Source organism: Denticeps clupeoides, chromosome 12, assembly GCF_900700375.1.
Source record: "Denticeps clupeoides chromosome 12, fDenClu1.1, whole genome shotgun sequence".
In the NCBI taxonomy this organism is placed as follows: Eukaryota; Metazoa; Chordata; class Actinopteri; order Clupeiformes; family Denticipitidae; genus Denticeps; species Denticeps clupeoides.
Genome location: NC_041718.1, coordinates 13,897,850 through 13,922,608, shown reverse-complemented (window position 1 = coordinate 13,922,608; position 24,759 = coordinate 13,897,850). Strand labels below are relative to the sequence as shown.

The following is a 24,759-nucleotide window of genomic DNA, read 5'->3' as shown; positions in this document are numbered from 1 at the left end:
ACAACAGAAATCAATGCTCTGTTGTGCTCCCTGGAAGGCAGATGCTTTACAGCTCACCCATCATGACAAAAAGTCTAAGTGGGCAATCTGACAGGGCTTCTCTGAACCATTTATTATGCGCAGTCAGATCCAGGTCACATATCCAGGCCAGGGTCAGAGAGCGGGTCATAAGACAGCATATATGTCATCAGCCTTAAATTTGATCTTCACACAGATTTAGAAAACTAAAAGAAGACCCCCGACACAAATATAACTGTATATCAGAATTTAATATTTAAATGTAAGCTACATTTAATCAAACAAAAACACATTTATACATGCTCTGCAAGATGTACAGGTATTTAAAAAAACATTTGTTGAACACATAAAAAGCAGCATGACATTGTCAAAGCAGTAATGCTGAACTTTGGTATAAATTGATTAGAGTGGGGGACTCACTTTTGATGCAAAACATCTTGTTCAGAAAACAGAAAATTCAGATCATACTCAGTTTTTGCTCATCATTCAACACAGGACAAAAAAAGCACTTTTATTATAGACTTCAACTTCTGGTCTTCGGAAACAGGCTTTAAAGGAAGTAGCTAGTGGCTTCATTAACAACAGTGGTTACTTGAAGAATCTCTACAGATCCAATAAAAGGCAGAGGAGCAAGTCCACAAATTAAATTGCTTTACTTTAATAAGGGGGGTTGATTGTTGTGGTATCTTGGATATTAATGCAACATTTTATTGCCTCTGACTTGCTTGTTGCAAAAAGCTCAGGAACATCAGTATTCTAGTAACAAGGCGTGGAAATGCCTTTACTGGGAATAAGGGGAGGAACGATTATTTGAAACAAGGATGAATGTGAATTTTAAATGTGAAGGAAATGCACAAAAGATGTCTTTAAATATTGTGTCACAACTCCCCTTCAGGGATTTTTTTATAGCACCATTTGGAGATTAGAACTTTTCTAAAGTAATGCTACTGAACCACTGATGCAAAAAAAAAAACAAAAAAAAAAAACACAAATAAATATTTCGTATCAGGGGGAATGTGTGTACAAGAAAACAGTAACGCACATGTTACATGGCGGCAGAACATGCTCAACAAAACCAGGACTGATTATGCATAAAGAGCATTCATAAATATGCATGATGCATTTGCTTCTGGACTTATTGGATTTAAAGAGAGCTCTCTTTAAATCCACGAAAGTGGTGTAGGTCTGGTGGAGCATGCTCACCTGGAATCTGTTTTTATGGGGACAGCAGGAATCATGAAAAAGCACAATAGAGATGCATTCAGCACATGTTCAATGAAACATACCCTCTGGAATGAGGTTCATGTGTTAATGAAACTCAAACCTGAAGAAAGCAAAGAAAATGCATATTTGGCCAAGAAAAATATCCTGAACTCCCAAAAAGTAAAGGATTGGGTCTGCATAAAAAAACAACAACCACAAACTACCACAAGTAAATTGGCAATACTGTTCAACACCACTGATGTGTCACCCATTTACTTTGATGTACCTGAAGGACTCATGCTGGGAATCAGTTTGCAGCATATCACATGAGACTTTTCCTGAATTATTCACGACCCAAACGTATGTAACCACAAATGCATACATACACGCTAAATTTGCATAAACATGCCCCGGAGACAAACATGTTTAACTGTACCCTCGGTCCCATTAAAAGATGTGTGCAGACTGCATTAAACAACCTTCTGTCAAACAACTGACAGAGGGAAAAAAATAGCCTGAGTTGCATCCAAATGAAAGCAATATGAATAATTAGTGAGGATTCAAACCAAGAGAAAAGACATGGAGCCACAGTGATCAAAAGACATGGAGCCACAGTGATCCAGGGCAAACTTGCATGCCCCGTGTTCTAGCACATTCACATACACATGCCCTAAGAGAGCCACTAAGACACCACAAGAGCCTGATTGTCGAAAGGTGCAATATGCGTCTTTTTAAGCTTGCTTCATAATGCGCTTTCCTTAAAACAATAAAAAAAAGATATATAAAGAGAACATAACATTACATATATATATATATATATTTATATACTTGCTCTGTTTATAATGCAGGAAAAAAGTCTGGAAAAAAATTAAAAAACATATATCTGCAGTGGCAGAGCAGAACCTTCGTACCACAGCAGCGGATAATGAACCTTAGACTCCCATAGGGGTTGTAAGGAATGTAAAAAGGCCGCAGAGGAGCTCATTTCATCTGGACAAGGGAGCAAGACACCCTGACAAAGTACCTCAGAGAAGTCTGACATCAACTGTCAAGTCCTCGACAAAATGCCACAATCCGGTCACAGCGCACTCATCACACACACACACACAATTTGATGCTTTGCCGTCCAGACCACAGACGAAGATTGTGGGGATGAGGAGTATTTTCAGAGTTTTAAGGTTAGCGGTGTACAGTGAGTCGTGGGACGAGTACATTCACAGTCTCAGACAGGGTTGGGGAGTGTTGAGCCCGCCGATGCTCGGGCCCTTGTTTGTCGTTCCCTTCTGCAGGATGTGAAGGTGTAAACACACAAGAGTAGACTTTTTTTTTGGCAGATAGTGAAGCTCGTCTTTGGAGGTAGTGGGGTGTAAGACACAGTGACAAGGGTGGGCGAGGCAAAGGATGAAAGTTGTGACCCCTAAGTGGGTGCAGAAGTAGGCTCCTGGTGGTTAGTCCTAAATGAGGCGCAGTTTTGCCCCTCCTGCGAGTGTGCGGAGGGGGTGCTGTCACCCTGCTCTCTCCTCTCCGCCCAGCCCTCACCCACAGGACACACTGGGGGAGGCTTGTGCACAGTCACTGCCTGCTGCTGCTGCTGAGGGGCAACAGCAGGGGGTGCCAGAGCGTGGTCCTCGTGGTCTGACCAAAAGAGCCGAGGTGGGTCGCCTGGAGGAGCAAAGGGGAGATGCAACGTTAGCCATGACGTGCTCTCAGAAGTGGGGTGTGTGTGTGTTTGGTTCTCCCTTCATCTGTAAGTATGAGCACAGCTTCAGGGCCCTTCAGGTGTGTGTGTGTGTGTTCTCCTGTAGTACTAGAAGTTACTGAAGTTAAAGCTGAAGCTCCAAAACCGTGAAAATTTGAGCATGCATGTGCCTGTTCCACAACAGCTTCTGGCAGTGTTGGGAACACTACTTTAAAAAAGTAATTAGTTATAGTTTATTTAAAGCTGAGTTTGTAACTGAGTTGTAACGTTAAAGTAATGTTAAAAAATGTGTAGGGCACTGCTCCGGCTCCTCCTTCATTAGCAGAGCTCATGTTAGCCCCACCTGAGTTTTCACTGCCATCAGCTTCCACATTCTTGGCAGCTAGTTTTGATGAAGCATGAGTCGAAGAGATGAGCTACGTCAGATTTTAATATCTTGTCATCAATGTGGATAAAAACTCACTTCCTGGGGATAATTTACATTTAACATATACATTCTACCTTCAATAAGGTTCAATCATGTTCGTATTTCCACTGTACAAACACTCCTGTGTCTCTCTTGCGTCTGTATATTTGAATTCATGGAAACAAAACACACCAGCCTCTGGTTGGCTTATCATCAACCATAGCCAATCATCACTTATGCAGTTGTCTTACCCGTCCTCTCGCCCCTCACCAAAGACAATAAAATGCGTTCCTGCACTTGTGGCTGGTCGGACGAAAACAGCTTAATTAATTACAGTAACATGCTATATGTTACTGTGAGTAACGTATTGCCGTGGTAACGATGTAAACAGTAAATGCTTAAGATTTTGTAGCCCTTCTGTTTTTCAGTGACGCCGTTATTCCCATCACTGGCTATCGGCTCTGCTGCACTGTGTGTAGGTGGGTGTGTTCTACAGCAGTGTGTAATGAGTGTGTGTGTGCCTTCTCACCACAGCCGCAGGGCTCTGCTGCAGCATGTGTGCTGCACTGAGGGTCATGGCTGGCGAGAAACACTGAGGCGTCAGGATTGCTGATGAGGCTCTCCAGTGCCGTATCCTCGTGTTGAGCATGGCCACCCCCATAGCCCTCGGGTGGCAGCTGCGCCATCATCCCAGACAGGCTCTTGTCCAAGGGGTCGTCCTCAGCCAGGTATGCATATGGGCAGTACTCCCGCGTACGAGAGTAGATGTTGGCATTGTCGTAGCAGTCGGGACAGATAACCAGTGGTCCGGCACCTCCTGTTGAGGAGAGACAAATGCCCCAACCAACCAATTCCATGAGAGTACTCACAGCTCTCTTACTACACTGTAAAATCTATACCTCATGCATCTTCTACGGATTAATCAATTTTTATTTTTACAATGTACGCTTGCACAAAAAGAGCCTCACATCTAAAACGACATCACTTAAGGATCCTAGTGAGCAAGCCAAAGGCACCAAGGGCAACAAAAAGCTCCCTGAACAGATCAATCACAATATTCAGTAAATGCTCGGTTAATATCAGTATCACGATATTACATTACATATTACTACATTTTGGACCTCTCTTCCTCTAAAAACTGTAGGCCTTTTTTTTTCTTATAGGACAATCACAAACCCTGCACTTCTCTCTCCTAGAGTTTTTCCTTGTGTGCAGAAGGGTCAAGTGTGGGGGCGTGTCAGCTGTAGGGTCTGTCCAAACCCATTGAAACATACTGTATGTGATGCTTTGCTCAGTGGCACCTTGGCGGATTAGAACCGGCAACCTTCTGATTACGGGGCTGCTTCATTAACCACTAGGCCACCACTGCCCCTGTGGGTGTACCTGCCGAAGTCGCCAGCCCCTCCCGTGGCTCTGCGGGGTGCAAGCTGGTGTGGGTGTGGAACAGGGAGCCGACTCGGTTCGGCAGCAGCCCGTTCCCCTCTGGATCCATCTCGCTGCTGGGGTCTCCGTAACACACACCTAACAGTCAGCACACAAAATGTTTTTGTTAGAAACACATTAATTGGACCATTTGCCCTGCCAGAATGAAAACAGCATTATATCGTTGTATTTGACAAATTACAACACAGAATCACACCCAACCAATACATTTCTGGGGTTCCAGGGTGCTAGTATCCTAGACACTCAACTTTGAACAAGAAGACCACAAAGTCACAGGTTCAAACCCCACTCACCACCATTGTGTCCCTGAGCAAGACACTTAAGAGTGTCTACAGGGGGTCTGTCCATCTCACTACTGATTGCAAGCTGCTCTGGATAAGGGGGTCTGATAAATGTAAATGTGAATTTCTATATCATGTCGTATATTTTTTTGTGATATCACTGCTTTTATATCACTCACCTGTTTTTTTCACTCAAGCATTTCACTAGTTATAAAAAAATGATTTGATGGTCGCATTGTAAAATTGGGAATGTTTGTAATTCTGATTACCTGAACCCAAAACCCTTGTGAAACAAATTGCTATATACTAGAATTTATATTGCAATACATTGGTAAATATATATCAATATTTGAGAAATGTCCCCATATATTTGCAATGCACTTTTGCAATGCCCCTAAATATATAATCTAATTTAATATAATTTAAATTTAATATAAATTTAATAATTTTTCAGTATATATAATAATATATTCAATATTATAACAATGTATTTATTCAATATATGAAAACAGCAATAATTGCAGTATTTTCATATTTTGTCATATATCCTTTTTCATATATTCACATATTGCATACAAATAAAAAAATATTATTATAGAACATATCAACATATATTACTATGTACAATTCACAATATATGAATACACACAAAATATATTGTCACATAATAGACTGAGAAATATGTTATTGTTGCATATGGGATCCCAGACTAGTTATTCATCCATCTCGCAAACCCCCAAAGCCATTCATATGTGAATCAATGGCAACGTACTGTCCGTGCCCTTGTGTGCATATCCGTTGGCCAGTGGGGGCATGAGCTGCTGATGGCTGCCGGCCTCTGAGCCACTGTATCCCTCCTGAGGCTCAGACAGGGTGCCCTGAGAGGACAGGTAGCTGGGTATGTCCGCTGGGAGATTCATTTCATCTGTAAACACAATACACACAGACACAGAGACTGTCACGCCCGTCACACCCTGCAGTTCATTCTGACAGCTGAGCAGCTAGTGTCTGAAGGTGGATTTGCTTTGAAACAAACACATCAGAAGCAGGGTGAACATCGTGTTGACTTTTTTTTTTTTTTTAAATGATCACAGAAGAAAAAAGGGAAGCTGCTACAGTAAAAGAAACTACAAAAGTGAACACTTTGATTTAACTACAAAGCGAAATTTGTGGCACCAGTCAACTGGAACCACACTTTTTTCAGGTACGATTCCTTTCCTTTTTGTAAAAAAAGGCCTAGGATTTTTATTTCAGAGATCTGTTGCAATAGAACCACAACAAGAAGATTTACTTATCATTACTTTCATTTTGTAACTCGGTTCTCAAACTGTGTGAGCAGTGGGCAGCCATGAACTACAAACTACTGCACACACACGATGCCATAAACTCACAACCATGTGGGCCACTGTGGACGACATTCAATAATAAATAATACTCATAATAAGAATGAAACTGCTTCCTGCGTAAACTAGCTAAATATACCTAAACTGTGCTGCTCAAACCCCATTTAATAATCAATAAAACACCAAAACACCCTCCAGTAGCAGCACTGGACAGACTTTTATTGGCTAAACACAACACCACTGACTGTGAGTTTAGCCCGGTTGGAGTAGTTGGAGTCAAAGGTGTAATGTACCCTGCTAACTCGTGAGAACATTTGAGAACGTGTATTTGATTGGCAGAAGGCACTGACCTGTGTTGGTAATGCTGTAGTCTTCGCTCCTACGACGCATGTGGTAGATGACTATGACCCACACCAGGGAGGTGCCCACCACGCAGCACACCACCACAATCACCACAATGCCCACCATGGCCCAGCCGTCCTGCTCAGCTGGGTCGCAGCTGGCGGACGGGGAGACGCTGAGGTAGATGTGTCCACGCTCTGTGCCCAGTGTGTTGGACATGATGCACGTGTACTTTCCAGCGTCTGCCGGGCCAGCGTCCACGATGATGAGTAGCTGGTTGGCAGCGGCGAAGAAGTGGCGATCAGTGAGCATCAGTGGGCCATCGTCTTTGGTCCAGTTGAGGCGGGGGGCCGGGCTGCCTCTGGCAATACACTGCAGCACTGCTGTCTCACCACGAGCAACGGTACGATCCTCCAGCGGGCGCAGAAAAAAAGGAGTCTCTGTCAAAAGAAGGAAGCGTCGCAAAGTAAACAACTTGAACACAGCTAATATTATTACAAAACCGGATTCCAAAAAAGTTGGGACTCTATACAAATCGTGAATAAAAACTGAATGCAATGATGTGGAGGTGCCAACTTCTAATATTTTATTCAGAACAGAACCTAAATCACAGAACAAAAGTTTAAACTGAGAAAATGTATCATTTTAAGGGAAAAATATGTTGATCCGTGAAATTTTGAATCAACATTTTTCCTTTAAAATGCTACATTTACTCGGATTAAATGTCAGACCTGTCATCTACGTTCTGTTACAAATAATATATGGACATTTGCCATCTCCACATCATTGCATTCAGTTTTTATTCACAATTTGTTTAGTGTCCCAACTTTTTTGGAATCCGGTTTGTAGATCACAACCAACTTCTCACATACTGTTGGTACTTCACAATGCATCCAAAGCAATTCCAGGGAGTTGTTGGTGGAGAAATGAAATATACAACAAAAATCCTAGACAATCCCATGATACAATAAAATCTCAATATGTTCTCCACAATAACAATGTCATGACACTGCTGTTCATTGTAATTGCAGGACTGTTCTCTATGAAAAAATGATCAGCTTTTAGAACTTTTACCATAAATTGCTGCGTTTTTAAAAGCATTGAAGAAATACACCATTACTGGATACCACTGTATTGAAAATAAATTACCAAAGGAAACATATAGTCATGATATAATGCAGTATAATTGTTGTCCTGTAACTATGTATCTAACTCAAGTCTGTGCATTTATTCATGCACAGCTATAGGGCATGAATAGGGCAGTGGTTGGCCTAGCGGGTAAGAAAGCAGATCCATAATTGGAAGGTTGCCAGATCAAATCCCGAACCGCCAAGGTGCCACTGAGCAAAGCACCGTCCTCACACACTGCTCCCCGGGCGCCTGTCATGGCTGCCCACTGCTCACTAAGGTGACGGGTTAAACCACATTTCACCGTGTGCTGTGCTGCATTGTATCGCAATCAAGTTTTTTAGCTGGCAACTGAAATAATTCTGACATGCCTACATTGGTGTGCGTGACAGAACAGGAACTCACCAAGCACAGTGAGGGTGGCATTGGCCGACAGGCTTCCAGCAGCATTCTGGGCCGTGCAGCTGTACACGCCCATGTCCTCGGTTTTCACGTTGGCGATAAAGAAGATGTGGTCATCGGGCATGACGTGCATGCGCCGCTCTCGGGCAGCTGGGAAGTCGGTGCCCCCATCCTTCTGCCAGGCGATCTGGGGGGATGGGTGACCGTCTGCTGCGCACTCCAGCTTGGCCATAGTGCCGGTACGGATGGTCAAATCCATGGGAGTCTTCAGAAAGGAGGGCAGCTCTGCCAAAAACACACACACACATATGCAGAAGCATAAGCCCCAGGCTGTCACAGAGTCCAGCTTGCAGCATAAAAAACATCTGAAATCACTGTAGTGTACCACGGCAGCATACGAGCTCCTGCACAACCCCCAGTCCACACTAAACCGGCAAGATGGTAACAGATAATTTAATTTGTAGCCATTTCAGGCCAGATGCTCGGAGGGCAGGATAAAGATGTTCCATGGACAGGAAATCAAATTCTAGGTACTAAGTAAGGAAAACACACACACACACACACATAAAATGAAAACATGTAGGGTGGTAGTAGCCTAGTGGGTAACACACTTGCCTATGAACCAGAAGACCCAGGTCCAAACCCCACTTACTACCATTGTGTCCCTGAGCAAGACACTTAACCCTAAGTTGTTCCAGTGGGGACTGTCCCTGTAACTACTCTTGATAAGGGCGTCTGCCAAATGCAAACATATTCAAACATATTCTGACTGACCTCCAAGTGAGGACAAAGCAGAAGAATGTGATGGTCAAGCTGCCGGAATCTCACACATTTCCTGTCTAATTTACGGGTTCCCAGCTAATGTAATAGTGCTGATCTGTGGAAGATTAACTAACTGAAGTCGGCACCATCAGTTTGGTGCAAAAAAGCAATCACACAAAAAATCTATGCAGACAAGTGTTAGACGTGCCTTGTCATAAAGCTGACAACATGTCAGCACACACCATATTCATTTGTATGATGAATTATTCTAGCACAGATGCAAAATCACACAAATAATAACATCATGCTCGTGATTGCAGACTTAATCTTGACAAGCACAGATGCCATGGAAAAAATAAGGCCTAAATGGTTTTTATTTCTTTATTAAATTGGACAAACACCAGTGACAACTAAGTCTCCACCGTCATCATCATTATAACACCACACGGAGGTTTCGATCCCTCCAGTAGATTAACAGAGACTGCTCCTCTAAAGCAGCACTTTATTGACTAACCAGCATGGTGCTCTACTCACCATTGACTGTGAGTTTGGCCCGGTTCGAGTAGTTGGAGCCAAAGTGGTTGGAGATGACGCACTGGTAGCAGCCCTCGTCCGTGAAGTTCACGTTAAGCAGGTGCAGTAGGGTGGTGTAGTGCAACTGGCCTTCCTGGTAGCGGGCGTAGGTCTGCACCTCAGCCTCATAGAGCACCTCCCCATCCTTCCTCCAGGCCGTGGTCATGGCGGAGTCGCTGCTACTGGAGGCGTGGCAGCTCAGGGTCACGTTGGTCCCGCGCAGAGCCACCGAAGTCTCCGGGTGGGTGGTGATCTGCGGTTTGGGGAAGTCACCTGTGGGACCAAAGGAACAGTCTCAGCTCAGTGGACAACTTCACAGCTAAATGTGCATTGATAAGTCCCTCCAGGATTTCGTGATTAACTTTAATGATTGTTGCGATCTAAAATGCCTTTGAATTTGCCAAAAAGTTGCAATTAAAAGCTGTGGTGTATTTTTCTGCTGTAAAATAAGTGAGACTCCATCGCGGTGAGTTGCCTTGGCAGGTCACGCATATCTGCATCTCTCTGTGAGGGCTTTGCGGTAGAATTTTTTTCAATTGACGACTATAGATTTTGTTCCACCACATTGCATGCTGTACTAAATAGTGTAATGGGAAGACTGAGAGTGACATTTGGCTGTCCAGTATAAATAGTTCCAGAGAGGCAGATGTGAGAGTGTTTTTGATTGTGATGAGCTGCCCGCCATGACATCTAACATGAGTTCAGATGTTGGAGCTAGACCGTCCATGTTCTGCAACATGTGATTTGCCAGTAATGGCGAAGCTGAACAGGATTCCTGTCACGTGGTCCAACAGCAGCGTCAGCCATTATAAGAAAAAAGGGACACAGGTCCCATGGGGGTAAATGAGCAGCATTCCTATTGCAAGCATTCCTATTGTCTACTTGTAAAACTGATTTCATTTCAGTGATGCAAAATGTAGGAAGTGCTGCAAGAGTTGCAGTGATTTAACAAAAGTGCAAAACGCAAATAATTTGCACTGTCAGAACTTTGGCTAATTGTTGCGATCGCAACATATGAGAATTCTTGGAAGGACTGATGTAACCAGGAATCAGTGTATACGTTGAGGGAGATAAGGGCTGGGGCCAATCACCTGCGGCAATGAATGCTACCTCAGACAGTATTTTTCCCCTATTTTACGCATGTTAATTATTTTTTCATTTAAGTATGTTCATTAGAATGCATAAATTGCTATATTAGTTAATTAATGTGAAAATAATCAAAAATTTGGGAAAATGCATTAGATTAGTTTAATAAAACAATTGTTTTGCCTGGCCCTATGGGAGACAAATCCTAGTTAGCTCTCGTTTGGATGGGAGAGAATGAAAAAAATTAAAATATAATATTTCAGCCCCACTGATTATACTGCATGCCAGCAATTTATAACACACTGGACTTTACTATCCATATAACCTGTGGAGTTCAGCTAAGCTTAACCCTCTTTTATTCTTTTACTGATGGCTTAAGGCAGTTTGGCCTAATATTATGAACAGCTTGTCTATTATTCTGATTTCACATTTACCAAATGTCAAATCCTGAGCTCAAAGAGATCATTGTTATCCAATAAGAAACAACTTGATCTGTGCAGAAACGACAAAGGCTTACGTAAAAAAAACAAATCCCACACAAAACCTTAAAGTCGACACAAATCAAATGTTGAGCCATGCACTCTGAATATTAACAGTGGAAAAGGCGCAACTGCATTCCCACGGTCCCCTGTGAAAAACACTCACCGCAGACGAACTCCTCCGGGCTCAGCGTCAGCACACTGCGGGCGAGCAGAGCGGAGGGGTGAGCGCACACCACCACCGCTGACTGGTCAATCCCACTATCCGCCAACCACTGGCCCAGCCACTGGAGGTGGCAGTCGCACAACAAACTGGTGGTGTTCAACAAGCTGAAGGGGGAAAGGAAGAGTTGCGTTTTAGTGGGCAAGAGATATGACAAAACGATGAAAACACATGAATACTGAAGTGCAGGACAAAAGTGTCCAATGCTCAAAAAGAAACAAAATGGAAAAAAGGATAAAACTTACAGCACTTTGAGTTTCATATGGGAGAAGGCATTAGGGTGAATGGACATAATCCTGTTCTTGCTCAGGTCCCTGGAAAATTAATAAAAAACTGATAAAAAAAACATCCTAAAATATTATGACTAATGGAAAAAATATATAATACAAAAGACACATTTTTGGTATGGAAATCCGAGCTGGTCACAGCTAGCTTTTCCACACCTCATGAGTTTGTAATGAATGTGGGCTTCATTTGTAATGAATGTGGGGACTCACAGGTGTTGTAGCTCCGACAAGCCTTCAAACGCTTTACTGGTGATGGATCTGATCTTGTTTTTCTGTAGAACGCTGAACAAAAAATAAAATGTATACATGAATAAATGACAAGACACAACTTTTCTGTTTTGCACAGAAGGCGAGGAGTTCTTACAGAGTGTTCAGTGCCTTCATTCCTACAAACACTCCGACAGAGTCCTCAATGGCCAAGGAGATCTCGTTATTGCAGATATTGCTGCAAGACACAAAATGACAATTAAAAAAACTGGTTGGATTAAGGTTGTTAAAAATAATGTGCATTTCAGTAGAATGTCAAGCCAGAACAGCTCCCCAAAGTGGAGCAGCCTCACTGCACACTACAGGACGAGGAGAACCCGACCCTAGACTCAATGTGCTCTCTGTTCTGCGTGCCCAATTAATACACTTAGCCCCACCCCCTTCCCAGGAATGTTCCTTTCACTGCTGGGTTGTAAATGGTTAATTGAGCCTAAATACTTTGTTAATGCTGAAGGGGTAAACATTAATTATTTTGCTCTACTTATGAATAAAATAGCTTAGACACAAACTCATTTTCAGCCAAGGGCAGGTCACATGACAGTAGCAGTTACAATGATTAATGTGGTAAATTAAAAAAAGCGGAGGCGTGCTTTGGCTCTTACAGCGTACGCAGGCTGGCCAGGTTACTGAAGACCCCTTCACCCAAGTGGTTGATCAAGTTGTCCCCCAGGTTCAAGTTGACGAGTAGGCCAAGGCCCGCAAAAGCAGACCCTTCCAGCCGGGTGAGGTGATTGAAGGACAGGTCCCTGGAGAAAAACAATTATGAAGCATGAGGGACCACTGGGAAATGCTTCCACAAAACTAGTCTGTGCTCAAGGGTGCTCCTGAGAAAACATACCTCCATGATCGTTTTACAATAGCACGGGGCGACACCGTGCTTTTATTAAAACGGGCCCGGTGCCATCACAGCAGAAAGGGAACAATGAGAGAAACGCACCAGGGGCCTGGAATGTATGTGGGAAGACTACGCGCCAACAATGACGTTTAGCCAATCAACATCCAGAGTGTTTCATTAGAGAGCAAAGCCAGTCCACACCGGGACTCATGGATCTTCTATATTTACATTTACATTCAAGGCATTTACCAGACGCCCTTATTCAGAGCGACTTACAATCAGTAGTTACAGGGACAGTCCCCCCCTGGAGCAGCTTAGGGTTAAGTGTCTTGCTCAGAGACACAATGGTAGTAAGTGGGATTTGAACCCAGGTTTTCTGGTTCATAGGCGAGTGTGTTACCCACTAGGCTACGACCACCCTTATTTCAACAATACAGTCAAAACCAAGTGACCATTAGCACAATTAACGACAGGCAATTTGAAATGACATTATAATGAATGAAAGGTAATTGAATAAAGCAATCGCCCAAATGTCAAGTGCCTCTCACGGCAGCTCCTCTTACATGGACAACATCAAGCAGAAATGCAGTGAAGCAAATTAAAAGTGGAGGCGTGATTCTTGTATGAACAGAGCAAAATCAAGAACTTAAGAAGTAATAACATCAAGAAATAAAAGAGTCATACCAATATTTTGCCTTGAATGAGGAAATGCGATACACAATTCTGCCTCCTTCTCATTACGTGGTAGAAAACCGCAGATTCCTCTATCAGTCTGAATCATAATAAACGGTGAACCACAAAGTCCCAGGTTCAAACCCCACTTACTACCTGAGCAAGACACTTAACCCTGAGTGTCTCCAGGGGGACTGTCCCTGTAACTACCAAGGGCGCCTGAAAAATGCTGCATTAGGATCAGTACTCCGTGCAACGCTGGTAGGGTGAAACGGGTCGGTAAGGGAGCACTGGACACTCACAGCTCTTCCAGCTTTTCGCAAAACTCCCAAGCGTCGGGCCGGATGAGGCCGATGGTGTTCTGACTGACCCGCAGCACGCGCAGCATCCGCAGACCGTACAGCCACACCTTATTCACCTCTGTCAGGTTGTTGTGCTCCAGCTCTCTGTGCATGAATCACAAATATATAATAAACTTAAAAAAAAATAATAATGGCATCACAAAAAAATATAGATGTACATGCAGTTATAAGTATTACTGCATGCAAACAGAAGGATATAAAAAAACAATTGTACAGTATTATAGGTATTAGGTAGGTATTATACAGTTGTGGCCTAGCGGTTAAGGAAGCAGCCCCGTAATCAGAAGGTTGCCGGTTCGAATCCCGATCCGCCAAGGTGCCACTGAGCAAAGCTCACACACTGCTCCCCGGGGCGCCTGTCATGGCTGCCCACTGCTCACCAAGGGTGATGGTTAAATACAGATGGTTAAATTTGTTGTGTCACCGTGTGCTGTGCTGCAGTGTATCACAATGACAATCACTTCACTTTCACATATAATAACCATTTCTCTCCATGTTAAACATGACCATGGGCTCATGAGACATGGATGGTGGATACTAATACAGGGAATCACTCACAACTCTTCCATGTTGTTGAGTCCAAAGAAGGCTCCATCCATAAGCTTGGTGATGCCGTTACGCTGCATCTTCAAGGACTTTAATGAGTCGAGCCCTTTAAAAGTCAAACTGTCCACGACCCTGATCCTGTTGCGTTTCAGTTCCCTGAGAAAAAAATATGGAAAATTACAGGGAAATACCAGGTATATTCCACCAACACTACACCAGCCACTGAAATAAGGCAAAAGGCAAAGCTGTTCTTACAGGTAGTGCAGGTTTGACAGCACAAACACTTTGGCTGGTAGGACATTCAGTCTGTTCCTGTTCATCTTCAGGACCACCAGAGAACTTATGTTGTCAAAGCATCCAGGTTCCAAAAGTGTTATCTTGTTATTACTCAAATTGCTGAAGAAATAACATAACAATAACACAAGAAAAAAATTAAATTATTGACGCTGCCTTTTTAAAAAATGATTTCTGAGAAGGACACCCACAGGTACTTCAGCTGCATGCGTGGAAAGGCGCCAGCCCTGATCTCAGAGATAAAGTTGGAGGTCAGGTCCAGGGTCTCCAGGGAGCCGAGGAGCTGCAACTGATCTGGCAGCAGCTCGGATATCCGATTATGAACGCTGGTCGCAGAAACAGAAGAGACATCAAGACAGGTCCGACAGAATTGAGATTTAATTTTTAATACGTTCTGCATGACTGCCGATTGGAATAATATTTCCACTAGAAATAGTATGTAGACCAGGAAATCAAGCACATCCAAATTCAAATGCATGGGGGGTGACTTACAGGGACAACGCTGTGATGTTTGTGCTTGCATCTCCAAAAGAGGGTATGGAGGTCAGGTCATTGTGATTCAAAGAGCTGAAAATAAATATATATTTAAAAATTATGTTTTTTGTCATCATCACAAGCAAAAAACTACTTTTCAAGAATAAACGCAAAATGACACTCAGGACGTGTTTACTGATCGCGACGCAGCGTCACACCACGTGACGCGCCGTGCAGCAAACGTAAACACATATTTACAAAACTAAAACGATGAAAAATCTAGCTTGGAAAAAAAATATGCTCACAGTCCATACAACACTCGAACGAATTCCCAGTTTCCCCCCCCCCGCAGGTGTCGTTTAACATTGTACATCGGATGGTGCGTCATTACTCCGTTACTACGGGTTACTTACACTTGCGTTACCCAGACAGGGACGTCTGCTGGGGCGGACGTCAACTTTTTCCTGCTGCAGTCGGCCAGGGGTCCCGAACAGGAGCAGGGAGCGGGGCAGAGGTCCGAGGCCGCGGCGCCCAGAACCAGCAGGAGCAGGGCCGGGGGGATGGGCCAGGCCTCCGCCATTTTGAGTGTCCTCGCCGCCAACACCTCTCCGACAAAGTGCGCCGCGGGTCCGTCTACAGCGGGCGGCCGGCGCGGTGGACGCGGGCCGCGACGCGGAGCATGCCCGCAAAGGCGTGCCGGTCCTCCGCCTCTACGAATTGCCCCCCGCCTCGGTCTCCGGAGCGCCGACGGCTCTTCCTCAACGGGACCTGGAAGTCCTGGAAAACCTGGCGTCCCGCCCCGCGCTCAGCCCGAGCAGAGGCGCTCGGCATGTGATGCGGGCGGACAGTCCGCTGGAATTTGACAGAAATAAGCCAAACGCGGCCAGAACCGCTAGTTATGGCCGCATTTCGGCGTCATTCCCCACGACATTTTTTTAAAGGGAAAAACAAAGGCGCTTCCTTCTGTGACACTGGATCCCTTGGATAAGGCCCGCCCACGCTGCGCGCTGTACGGCTCTCCCATTGGCCAACGGAGACCTCAATCAAAGTCCGGCCGGTCCGGAGCGAGTGGTGATGCACAAGGTCACAAATCAAAGAACTCGCAGCCAAGTTCGCGAAACCCTGCAGCACGAACCATTTTTCAACCAAAAAAAAGGTGCAACTGAGGTTAAAAGCAGAGGACACGTTTCGTTGTGTACACCGTGTGCTGTGCTGCAGTCATTTATGCACCTTTTTATAAAAACTTTGAACACACAGTGATTGGCTTAACAACAGCCACGACCTTTGGGAACATCTTGGGACAAACAACAACCGCCTTTATTTTTTCTTTAGCCCCAAATCACATACAGTATGACAAGGTAAGCTTCTCCAGGCCTTTGCAGTTGACATAACCCCAACTGGAAGAAAATGGAAGAAACCTTGGGAAGGACTTGCTTAGAAGAGGATCCCCATCCAGGGTACAGAAAGCATGTGGTCGGTGTCAGGGGAGGCTTGGACAACTACGAAACTTCCATAGACCAGAAGAGCATGAAGTCCCAGGTTTAAACCCCACTTATTACTCATTGTGTTCCTGAGCAAGACACTTGACCCCATTTTTTTTCTAGCATGATCACAAACACCCCAAAGCTCTCAGAAATAAGGCTGTAGGCATGGCAGGCCTACAGGCTTATTGACTTTTATTTTTATACCGAACCGTAATCGGCCCCCGGGGCCGCGCACGTCGCGCCCCTCCTGGGGCGTCGTCCGCAGATCCGCAACCAGGAAGAAAAGCGCCGGTTCAGCACAAGCCCGCACCACCTCAGCGCAGAGGCATCGCGGACGCCGCCCAGGTGCGAAACTAGGCCGTGGGGCCGCAGAACCGGCAGAGGGCCGCGGGGAGAACATGTTCCGGAGGACGGTGCGGCTGGAGGCGGGCGGGACGCGGACCGCGGTGTACGTGCTCGGCACGGAGCTACAGGTCAACCTGCACAGGTGAGAAGGCCATTAAAACTGCGAAAAACATGTTACGAAAACATGTCAATTAGTATTATTACAAATGCAGTCGTGGAGTCCAAATTAACGCATAAAACAGTTATAATGCTGTAAAGTGAGTTTCTTAACATTATGTATTATGTGTTTGACTTTATTTTAAATGAACCTTACACACGTTCAGTCGGCTATTTTATGTTCTATGCAACAGTGTATGCCTAGTTCATATTTTGTTTATAAAATTATAGAATAAACCTTTTTAAAAATTGCTTAATAAAATGATTGTATTTAAAAGGTGACGCGCGAATGTGTTTCTCGTCCTATGGGCTCTGTCGCCCCCTCGTGGTTGCGTGTCACCGTGCGTTTCCATTCCAACCCCACACGTCTCGAAGCCTAGACTCGTTTACTGTCAGGCTATTAAGGAAAAACATGAGCACGATAAAGCATCTCAAGAAACACTGCTTTATTCCATCGCGGGACCTTTAAATGTGCTGGAATATGAGGAGGCCACACCCACCTGTCTAAATGGTAATGGGTTGATTAATGTATAAGAGCGGGGAAAAATATGAAGTTGACACAGTGTTGCAGTGTTGTCTATGTTTTGCTGGCAGCAGGCAAATGTCACATCACTCATCGAGCCACTTAAAAATGGTTTGGATTATGCCGGAATAACAGGGATCATCAGGATTTGCACAAATTTGTGGAGACCACAAATCCATAATGTATGCAGTTTTTTCAAATGGTCACAAGACAGCACATTTCTGGAATAACTCTGCACATATATTCTGTAGTAGGTATTAATTTGTAAATTAATAGAAGTATTGACTTGATGCTTAATTCCAAATGAGAGTTTCTTAATTGTAAAAAATATACTCATTGAAGACTAGAACCTAAAGATATTTTCAGTTTCTGGATATCATGTTTCTCGAGTATAGTGTAGGATTAAGGAATGCACTCCTCCAGCCTGGCGAAGTGAAAGGATTCATTGTGTACATAGGGCAGTTTTTTTTCCAGTTTTGACTTCATTGTCCTGTGAAAATGTGTGTGATTCTTTTGTTGTTGGTGGTATTCTCGTTCTCTATTTGCTCTCTGTTCTCCCCAGTCTTTCATGCGAACTGCAAACATGTTTCTGCAGTTTCAGCGAACGCCCAGTCCGTGTCATGCTTCAGTGTTTCTGTATGAAATGATCTATTGAACGATTTTGCAACACTAGGCAAGGTAAAGATTTTTGTCTGTCTAATTTACAAAATCTAGCAAATCAAATAGTCAAATTAATATTTTATGTACAATATTCAGAAACCTACTTTTTTAAAAAAATTTTTACATGAAAATGTCACAGTTGTGAGATTATTTAACATTAATACGAGTTCCCCTAGCCTGTCTATGGTCCTGCAGTGGCTAGAAATGGCGATAAGTATAAAGTGTTCAGAGATCAGCAGCTCAGACGGCCGGATCTGGAATTTGTCCCCTTATGACATCATAAGGGGAAACTTTACATGATGTCTCGTCTGTGCCAAACATTGTGGTTGTGAATGGTGTTGATGACATTATTCCCACAAATGCCTGCTCACTTCTATATGCCGCTCTCCTCCTCGTCCCACCTCTCTCCTCTTCATTTGCATTTAAAGCTACAGACACGGAAACGGCGCATCCCGAGGAAATCTCATTGTTTGACTGGCTCAAAGTGGCTATAATTCTGTACAATATTAAGACACAACTAAGACCGATATAAAAGCAAAAATAAAATGTCAGCGGACCTTAAACCCCTCCATCTTTATGTTATTGCTCCACATTTAGGGTTGATAGTCAGGTACCTTGTGACCCTGGTTTGGAGGAGCAGAATGAAGACAATGGAAACTGGTTTGTGTTTCTTGCAGGTGTGCCCCTGCAAGGGCTAAGTACTTTGCCGTACAGTACACCCCCAATGTGCGGTGCAAAGTCCCCACCACCGAGGCGCCTCAGAGCGATGGCCTCCAGCGCCTCCTCCCAATCTCTGTGCTGACCATCAGTATGAACAAAGTCAGTGAAGGTGTCAACGACAACAAGGTAGCGACACATACAATCCCCAGTTTACTTTATTGTGATTTAGTGTGATATGAAAAAAAGGAAAACAATGTACGGATTTAATCAGGAATTAAAAAACACCAAATATCTTGTGTGCAGCTGTCCATTGCTTACTACCGAGAGAAGACCGAGGAGCTGGGAAAAGCGGTGCTGCACCTCACTGCAGTGGGTGGGTTTTCGCAACGACATGCTGGATAAACCATCAATATGTTGAAATGCTCTTAATCTTTATATAACGATTACATGTTCAGCATGAAGACTAAAATATACATTTGCTCTCGAAAAGACCCCCGAAACCTGTCTAAAGCAATCTGTTAAAGGGCTTTACTGTCATTTCAGCTACATACATGTTAGAGGGCACATAGTGAACTTAAACAACGTTTCTCTGGAACTAGGTGTTACATAAATCATTTACACAAAGTTATGGTCTGTGTGACATAGACAAACATAACATGCAGTGCAAGACTAGCATTTAAGGCAAACAAAATGTGGACAACAAAGAAGACAGAGCAGTGAAACGAGTGTAATGTATGGTAATGTAAAGTAAAAATAGTGTAAAGATACTGCTGATACTGCCACAGAAGATAAGGTTGAGAAAGTAAACAAGATCTTGGCCGACCTGCTGCGGTTTCTGTGAAGGAGGCATTATTGTGGATTCATCAGGGAGTGCCAGTGTTGATGTCGGAGGCAGTAATTGATCTGGGGCGAAACACTGAGCCTTTTCTCCTGCAGAGATCTCTCTGGATGTGGACGCCGACCGAGACGGTGTGGTGGAAAAGAACAACCCCAACAAAGTAAGCTCTGTCATCAGGACTCCTCCACTGCAAAATCACGTGGCCACCAAATACTAGTGGTGTGGAGTGCATGCAGCCCGCATGGAGAAATTGTGTTACTGAGACTACTGTCTATTGCATTTTGTTTGCGGATATTTCCTTTCATGTGGTTAGATGACCAGCCATATTTTTTTTATTGATATTAACATTGTGAAGAGTATTGGTCCAAAACCAATGAAATAGTATCATTTGCTGGCAAAGTATATGCAACACCAAAGACTATATAATCATAAATGCAATTTTTATTGAAAAATAGGGCTCATGGAAGTGGGGCCCTAGTGGACATGGTGCCATCCTCCTGGTCAATTGCGACTCCGAGTCCACATACATGAAGAAAGTGGACAGTTCTACTGACAAAGTAACCAAGGTTTCAGGTACAGTAGGTCTTGAGGGTTAAAGGTAATAAAGGCAAAGTGTTACCTTTGCCTTTAAGTGTTGCCATATGGGAATATTGATGGTTGATTAATAATTCTGAAAAAACGTAGACCTCCTGGACATGTCACGCATGGTTCTGCGCACTAACGGTCCCGCTGAGCTCCCACAAGGTTATAAGCTGGCCCTGCAGATCTCTCAGAGTGATGGAGAGAGCATCCGCGTCTTCAAAAAGAGAAAGCCGGAAGGAGCAATGAAGTCACTTCGTAAGTCTGCACCGATGTTTGCAGAAAACCCTGCTCACTGCTCTCAGCTTTTACTATAATAAGGAATATCCCACAGAAATGAGAATTCTAACCCCACAATATGTCTTTCTCTCTCTTTTTTTTGTGCCATTCAGACAAAATATTTTCAATGTTTGTGAAAGAGTTTCCCCTGGTGCTGGGCAATGATGTGCTCTCTCAGGAGGTACCCTATGTGGGGGGCAGCAACGAGGTGGACTTCTTCGTGGAAGGCCTCAGGTTCCCTGACAAGGACTTTGGCGGCCTGGTGACTATTAACCTCAGCTTGCTGGAGCCCAGTGCTCAGGTATGTCCGTCGGGGGTTCTAGTCGGGTTCTGGTGTGAAATCAGATACCCGGTATTCATGCGGCGATTCTTATTATAATGCTGCTGGTTGCAGGACTTCCCAGAGACCCCGATCTTCACAGATAAAGTTGTGTTTCGCGTGGCACCCTGGATCATGACACCCAACACCCTTAAACCAGTGGAGGTATTTGTATGTAGGTGAGACACCTTTAACTGTAAAGCTCCGCTGTCATTCTACGAATCTGCATTCTCTCAAGTGAGTTCTGTACTCATTGTAGTAATGGTGACTGGTCTGTAAACGTGTAATAACAGCACATCAGATAACAACAAATTCCTGAAGGAAATAAAGGCGCTGGTTGAAGGAAGTGGGTACAAGCTGAATATCTGCAAAGAGTACATGAACAGAGGAGATCGATGGATGCAGGTAAGTTGCCATCATATCCTAATTCACGCTGATATAATATATGATGTATGATATAATTGATATAATACCTGAAGAACATTACAGTAGAAAACCTGGGACTGTGTAAGGTTGCGTTTTTTTTAGAGTAGCTTCATAAAGACATTGCAAATTAACAGGATGAGTTGGAGTTTGGCTACATTGACGCCCCTCACCAGCATTTCCCTGTCGTGCTGGATTCACCCCGTGATGGAAAGCTGCAAAATTTCCCCTATGAAGTTCTCCTGGTAAGGAACTGGTCTGCTCACAATGAGCCTGTGCCCATTGGCAGTTCATGATCTTGTTTTTTTTGATGAGCAGAGGTGGTGGCAGTGGTGGTCTAGCGGTTAAGGAAGGTTGCCGAATCTCAGTCCGCCAAGGTGCCACTGAGGTGCCACTGAACAAATCCCCATCACTGCAAACTTGGTTTGGAAATTGAAGGATGAAATTTGCAAATATTTCACATTTGTTTAGCCCAAAGTTAACTTGGAGTTTTGATTCAGGCATTCTTGTTAAAAACAACCACAAAAACTTTATGCTGGATTTAAGGTAACATCTGTAGTTTAGCCCAGAAATCTTGCTCTGGAATGGTTGAGTATATGACTGATATTTACATGTTTGATTATTTCACACATTGATGTTCAGTGAATGTTATTCTAAACGGGAGGGGGCTGAGATTATTCCATGTGTCTACTTGTAGGGCCCAGATTTTGGCTATGTGACTAGGATGGCTTCGGATGAAAAAGTCACAAGTCTTGACTCATTCGGGAACCTGGAGGTGAGCCCACCTGTCACTGTGAATGGGAGGGCCTACCCTCTAGGCAGGATTATCATAGGAGTGGCCTTCCCCACGTAAGTATCTTCACAACCTTAAATGGAAGTGGTGTTAAAACCCTGCAGCTACAAATGCATGCATTCTCAAGTCTTTTAAATCCTGTATAGAAATGTCTACTCTAGAGTGACATCTTAATTCCTTTAGAACCAGTCAGGGCCGCAACATGACCAAAGTGGTGCAGGACTTCCTGTGGGCTCAGAAGGTTCAGCAACCAATCGCGCTGTACTCTGATTGGCTCGTAGTGGGTCATGTCGATGAGTTCATGACTTTTGTTCCTGCACCTGACCGAAAGGTAAAAATCTTTGTGCTGGTAAGATGAAGCTTGGCATCTGAGGGAAGACCAGGATACAAGACAATCTTATCACTGTGTTTCTTGGTTTGTCTTGTGTTGGGGAATACTAGATTCTGATTGGTTGATGAGAGACTTTAAACAGCATTCAACAAAAATGTATATTTATCATTGTGGTACATGACCAAGGTATAAGATAATAATTCAGAAATACTTTTATATGAATAAATTGCTAATCAAACGGAGTTGGATTTTTTTTTATCACAGTATGGAAATCATTAATTAACAGTAATATATTAATTGTATTAATTATGTTTTCCTTATATTTTCAATGAACAGGGCTTCCGGCTGCTGTTAGCCAGTCCTGATGCAGGTTATAAACTTTTCCATAGGCTTCAGAATGAAGGGTATGGGAAGGCCAAACAGTTTGACGGTAGGCTGCCCACTGTGTTGGAGTGATATTGGGTTCCATGTGTTTCCTCAAGCCTTCCTGGGACATGAAACTTGTGTGAAATGTACGAAACTTTCCTATTCAACAGGTCTAGGCAAAAAGCATGAAATTACACTGGATGAACTTCTGAGTGACAAAGCACTCAGAGCAGAAAACCTTTATGTTCAGGTAAGTAAGGAATGCTATTGACAATTTTCTACAGTAGAACCAAGTTTTGACAAGATTAATCGCCCACAGAAATATGCACTGTAAAAACACAAGTGATTAACTCAGAGTAAACAATAGCTGCAGGGCTCAGTAAAGTTTAACCTGATCAATTGTGCATAATCTAAAATAAACATGTTCTGAAATGAAGGCTCGGTGAAGTATTGTCGACTCCACGTGCGTGTGCTTTGTCTCTTTTGTCGGCACAGAACTGCATCGACTGGAACAGAGACGTGCTAAAGAGGGAGCTGGGTTTGGATGATGAAGATATCATCGACCTGCCCATACTCTTCAAAATCCTGGAGGACAACAGAGCTGCGGCGTATTATCCAGACATGGTGAGACACAATGTAACACAATGTAACACAATGTTGCACATGGCCAACACACCATTCTCACACGCACTCACACTTACAGACAAACTAGCATGCATGGATGAACTTGGGGAAAATCCACACCAACACGGGGAGAGCACGCAAACAAGCTGCACACACAAGGTCTGAGCTGGGATTTGAACTCACAATCTTATAGGTGTGATAAATGCTGAGCCACTGTGCTGCCTTTCAAAATACTATTTTTGCTATTTCTTCCCAATGGCAACACAATAGCTTCAGAACATGCATAGCCTTGTGGTATGGAAGTTCTGTACAAGGGACATTTTAAAACAGAATCATTTTCCTCCCACCAGGTGAACATGATAGTGCTGGGGAACAAACTCGGCATCCCCAAACCATTCGGACCCAAAGTGAACGGCCGCTGCGCCCTGGAGGCGGAGATGTGCTCGCTGATGGTGCCGCTGGGCCTCAGCTGCACCTTCATCGATGATTTTGCCTCCTACCACAAACTGCTGGGAGAGGTGCACTGTGGCTCCAACGTGCGCAGAGAGCCCTTCAAAACCAAGTGGTGGAGCCTGGAGCTGTGAGGCGTGGAAAAGGGAACTAAATTCCAAAAATATTCTGTTACTGATAAACCTTTGGTGATAGGGAGTAGTATGCATAGAAGTATATATAGAAGCTTTTATGATGGGAATTTTTTTTTCAAATGTCATGTTTTAACTGAATTAAAAAAAAATTCACCTGGGCTTAATAGGTCTTATTTTAATTTCCCTCGCCAAATAGTTTTACTTTGAATGCCTTGTGATAAGTGTTAATTTGTTGATGTAATGTAATTGACTTCTTAATAAACCATGTAAAAATGTATATGGATCTTATTCACATTATTTCTTTGGGTGGAATATATATATATATATATATATATATATATATGTGTGTGTGTGTGTGTGTGTGTGTGTGTTTCTTTGGTTTATGGTTTTATATATATATGTGTGTGTGTGTGTGTGTGTGTGTGTATACATACATACACACACACACACACACAGTACAGGCCAAAAGTTTGGACACCTTCTCATTCAATGTGTTTTCTTTATTTTCATGACCAGTTACGTTGGTAGATTCACACTGAAGGAATCAAAACTATGAATGAACACATGTGGAGTTATGTACTTAACAAAAAAGGTGAAATAACTGAAAACATGTTTTATATTCTAGTTTCTTCAAAATATCCACCCTTTGCTCTGATTACTGCTTTGCACA

The 24,759-nt window shown here is 43.5% G+C and overlaps 2 protein-coding genes across 4 annotated transcripts; one reads left to right on the top strand and one right to left on the bottom strand.

Moving 5' to 3' along the window:
- Positions 1–250: 250 nt before the first annotated feature.
- lrig2 (leucine-rich repeats and immunoglobulin-like domains 2) lies at positions 251–16,190 on the bottom strand. The gene is made up of 18 exons (XM_028997820.1): positions 15,539–16,190; positions 15,144–15,218; positions 14,843–14,977; positions 14,613–14,753; positions 14,370–14,513; positions 13,752–13,895; positions 12,545–12,688; positions 12,040–12,120; positions 11,886–11,957; positions 11,634–11,702; positions 11,332–11,495; positions 9,562–9,873; positions 8,269–8,550; positions 6,744–7,175; positions 5,823–5,975; positions 4,710–4,847; positions 3,856–4,143; positions 251–2,883 (listed from the first exon to the last, which is right to left on the bottom strand). The coding sequence occupies exons 1-18, from the start codon at positions 15,703–15,705 to the stop codon at positions 2,639–2,641; spliced, it is 3,186 nt and encodes a 1,061-aa protein (XP_028853653.1). The 5' UTR covers positions 15,706–16,190; the 3' UTR covers positions 251–2,638.
- On the top strand, positions 15,512–24,366 carry LOC114800438 (protein-arginine deiminase type-2-like). Of its 3 annotated transcripts, none has more exons than XM_028997821.1 (16): positions 15,512–17,096; positions 18,971–19,139; positions 19,257–19,326; positions 19,890–19,951; positions 20,247–20,364; positions 20,476–20,628; positions 20,763–20,950; positions 21,044–21,147; positions 21,262–21,373; positions 21,529–21,636; positions 22,089–22,240; positions 22,368–22,515; positions 22,852–22,945; positions 23,052–23,131; positions 23,377–23,505; positions 23,856–24,366. In XM_028997821.1, the coding sequence occupies exons 1-16, from the start codon at positions 17,008–17,010 to the stop codon at positions 24,087–24,089; spliced, it is 2,010 nt and encodes a 669-aa protein (XP_028853654.1). In that variant the 5' UTR covers positions 15,512–17,007; the 3' UTR covers positions 24,090–24,366. The 3 variants fall into 3 exon arrangements, with proteins under 3 accessions (XP_028853654.1, XP_028853655.1, XP_028853656.1); XM_028997822.1 differs by lacking the exon at positions 15,512–17,096 and adding an exon at positions 17,484–17,621; XM_028997823.1 differs by lacking the exon at positions 15,512–17,096 and adding an exon at positions 18,185–18,311.
- The last annotated feature ends 393 nt before the right edge of the window (positions 24,367–24,759 follow it).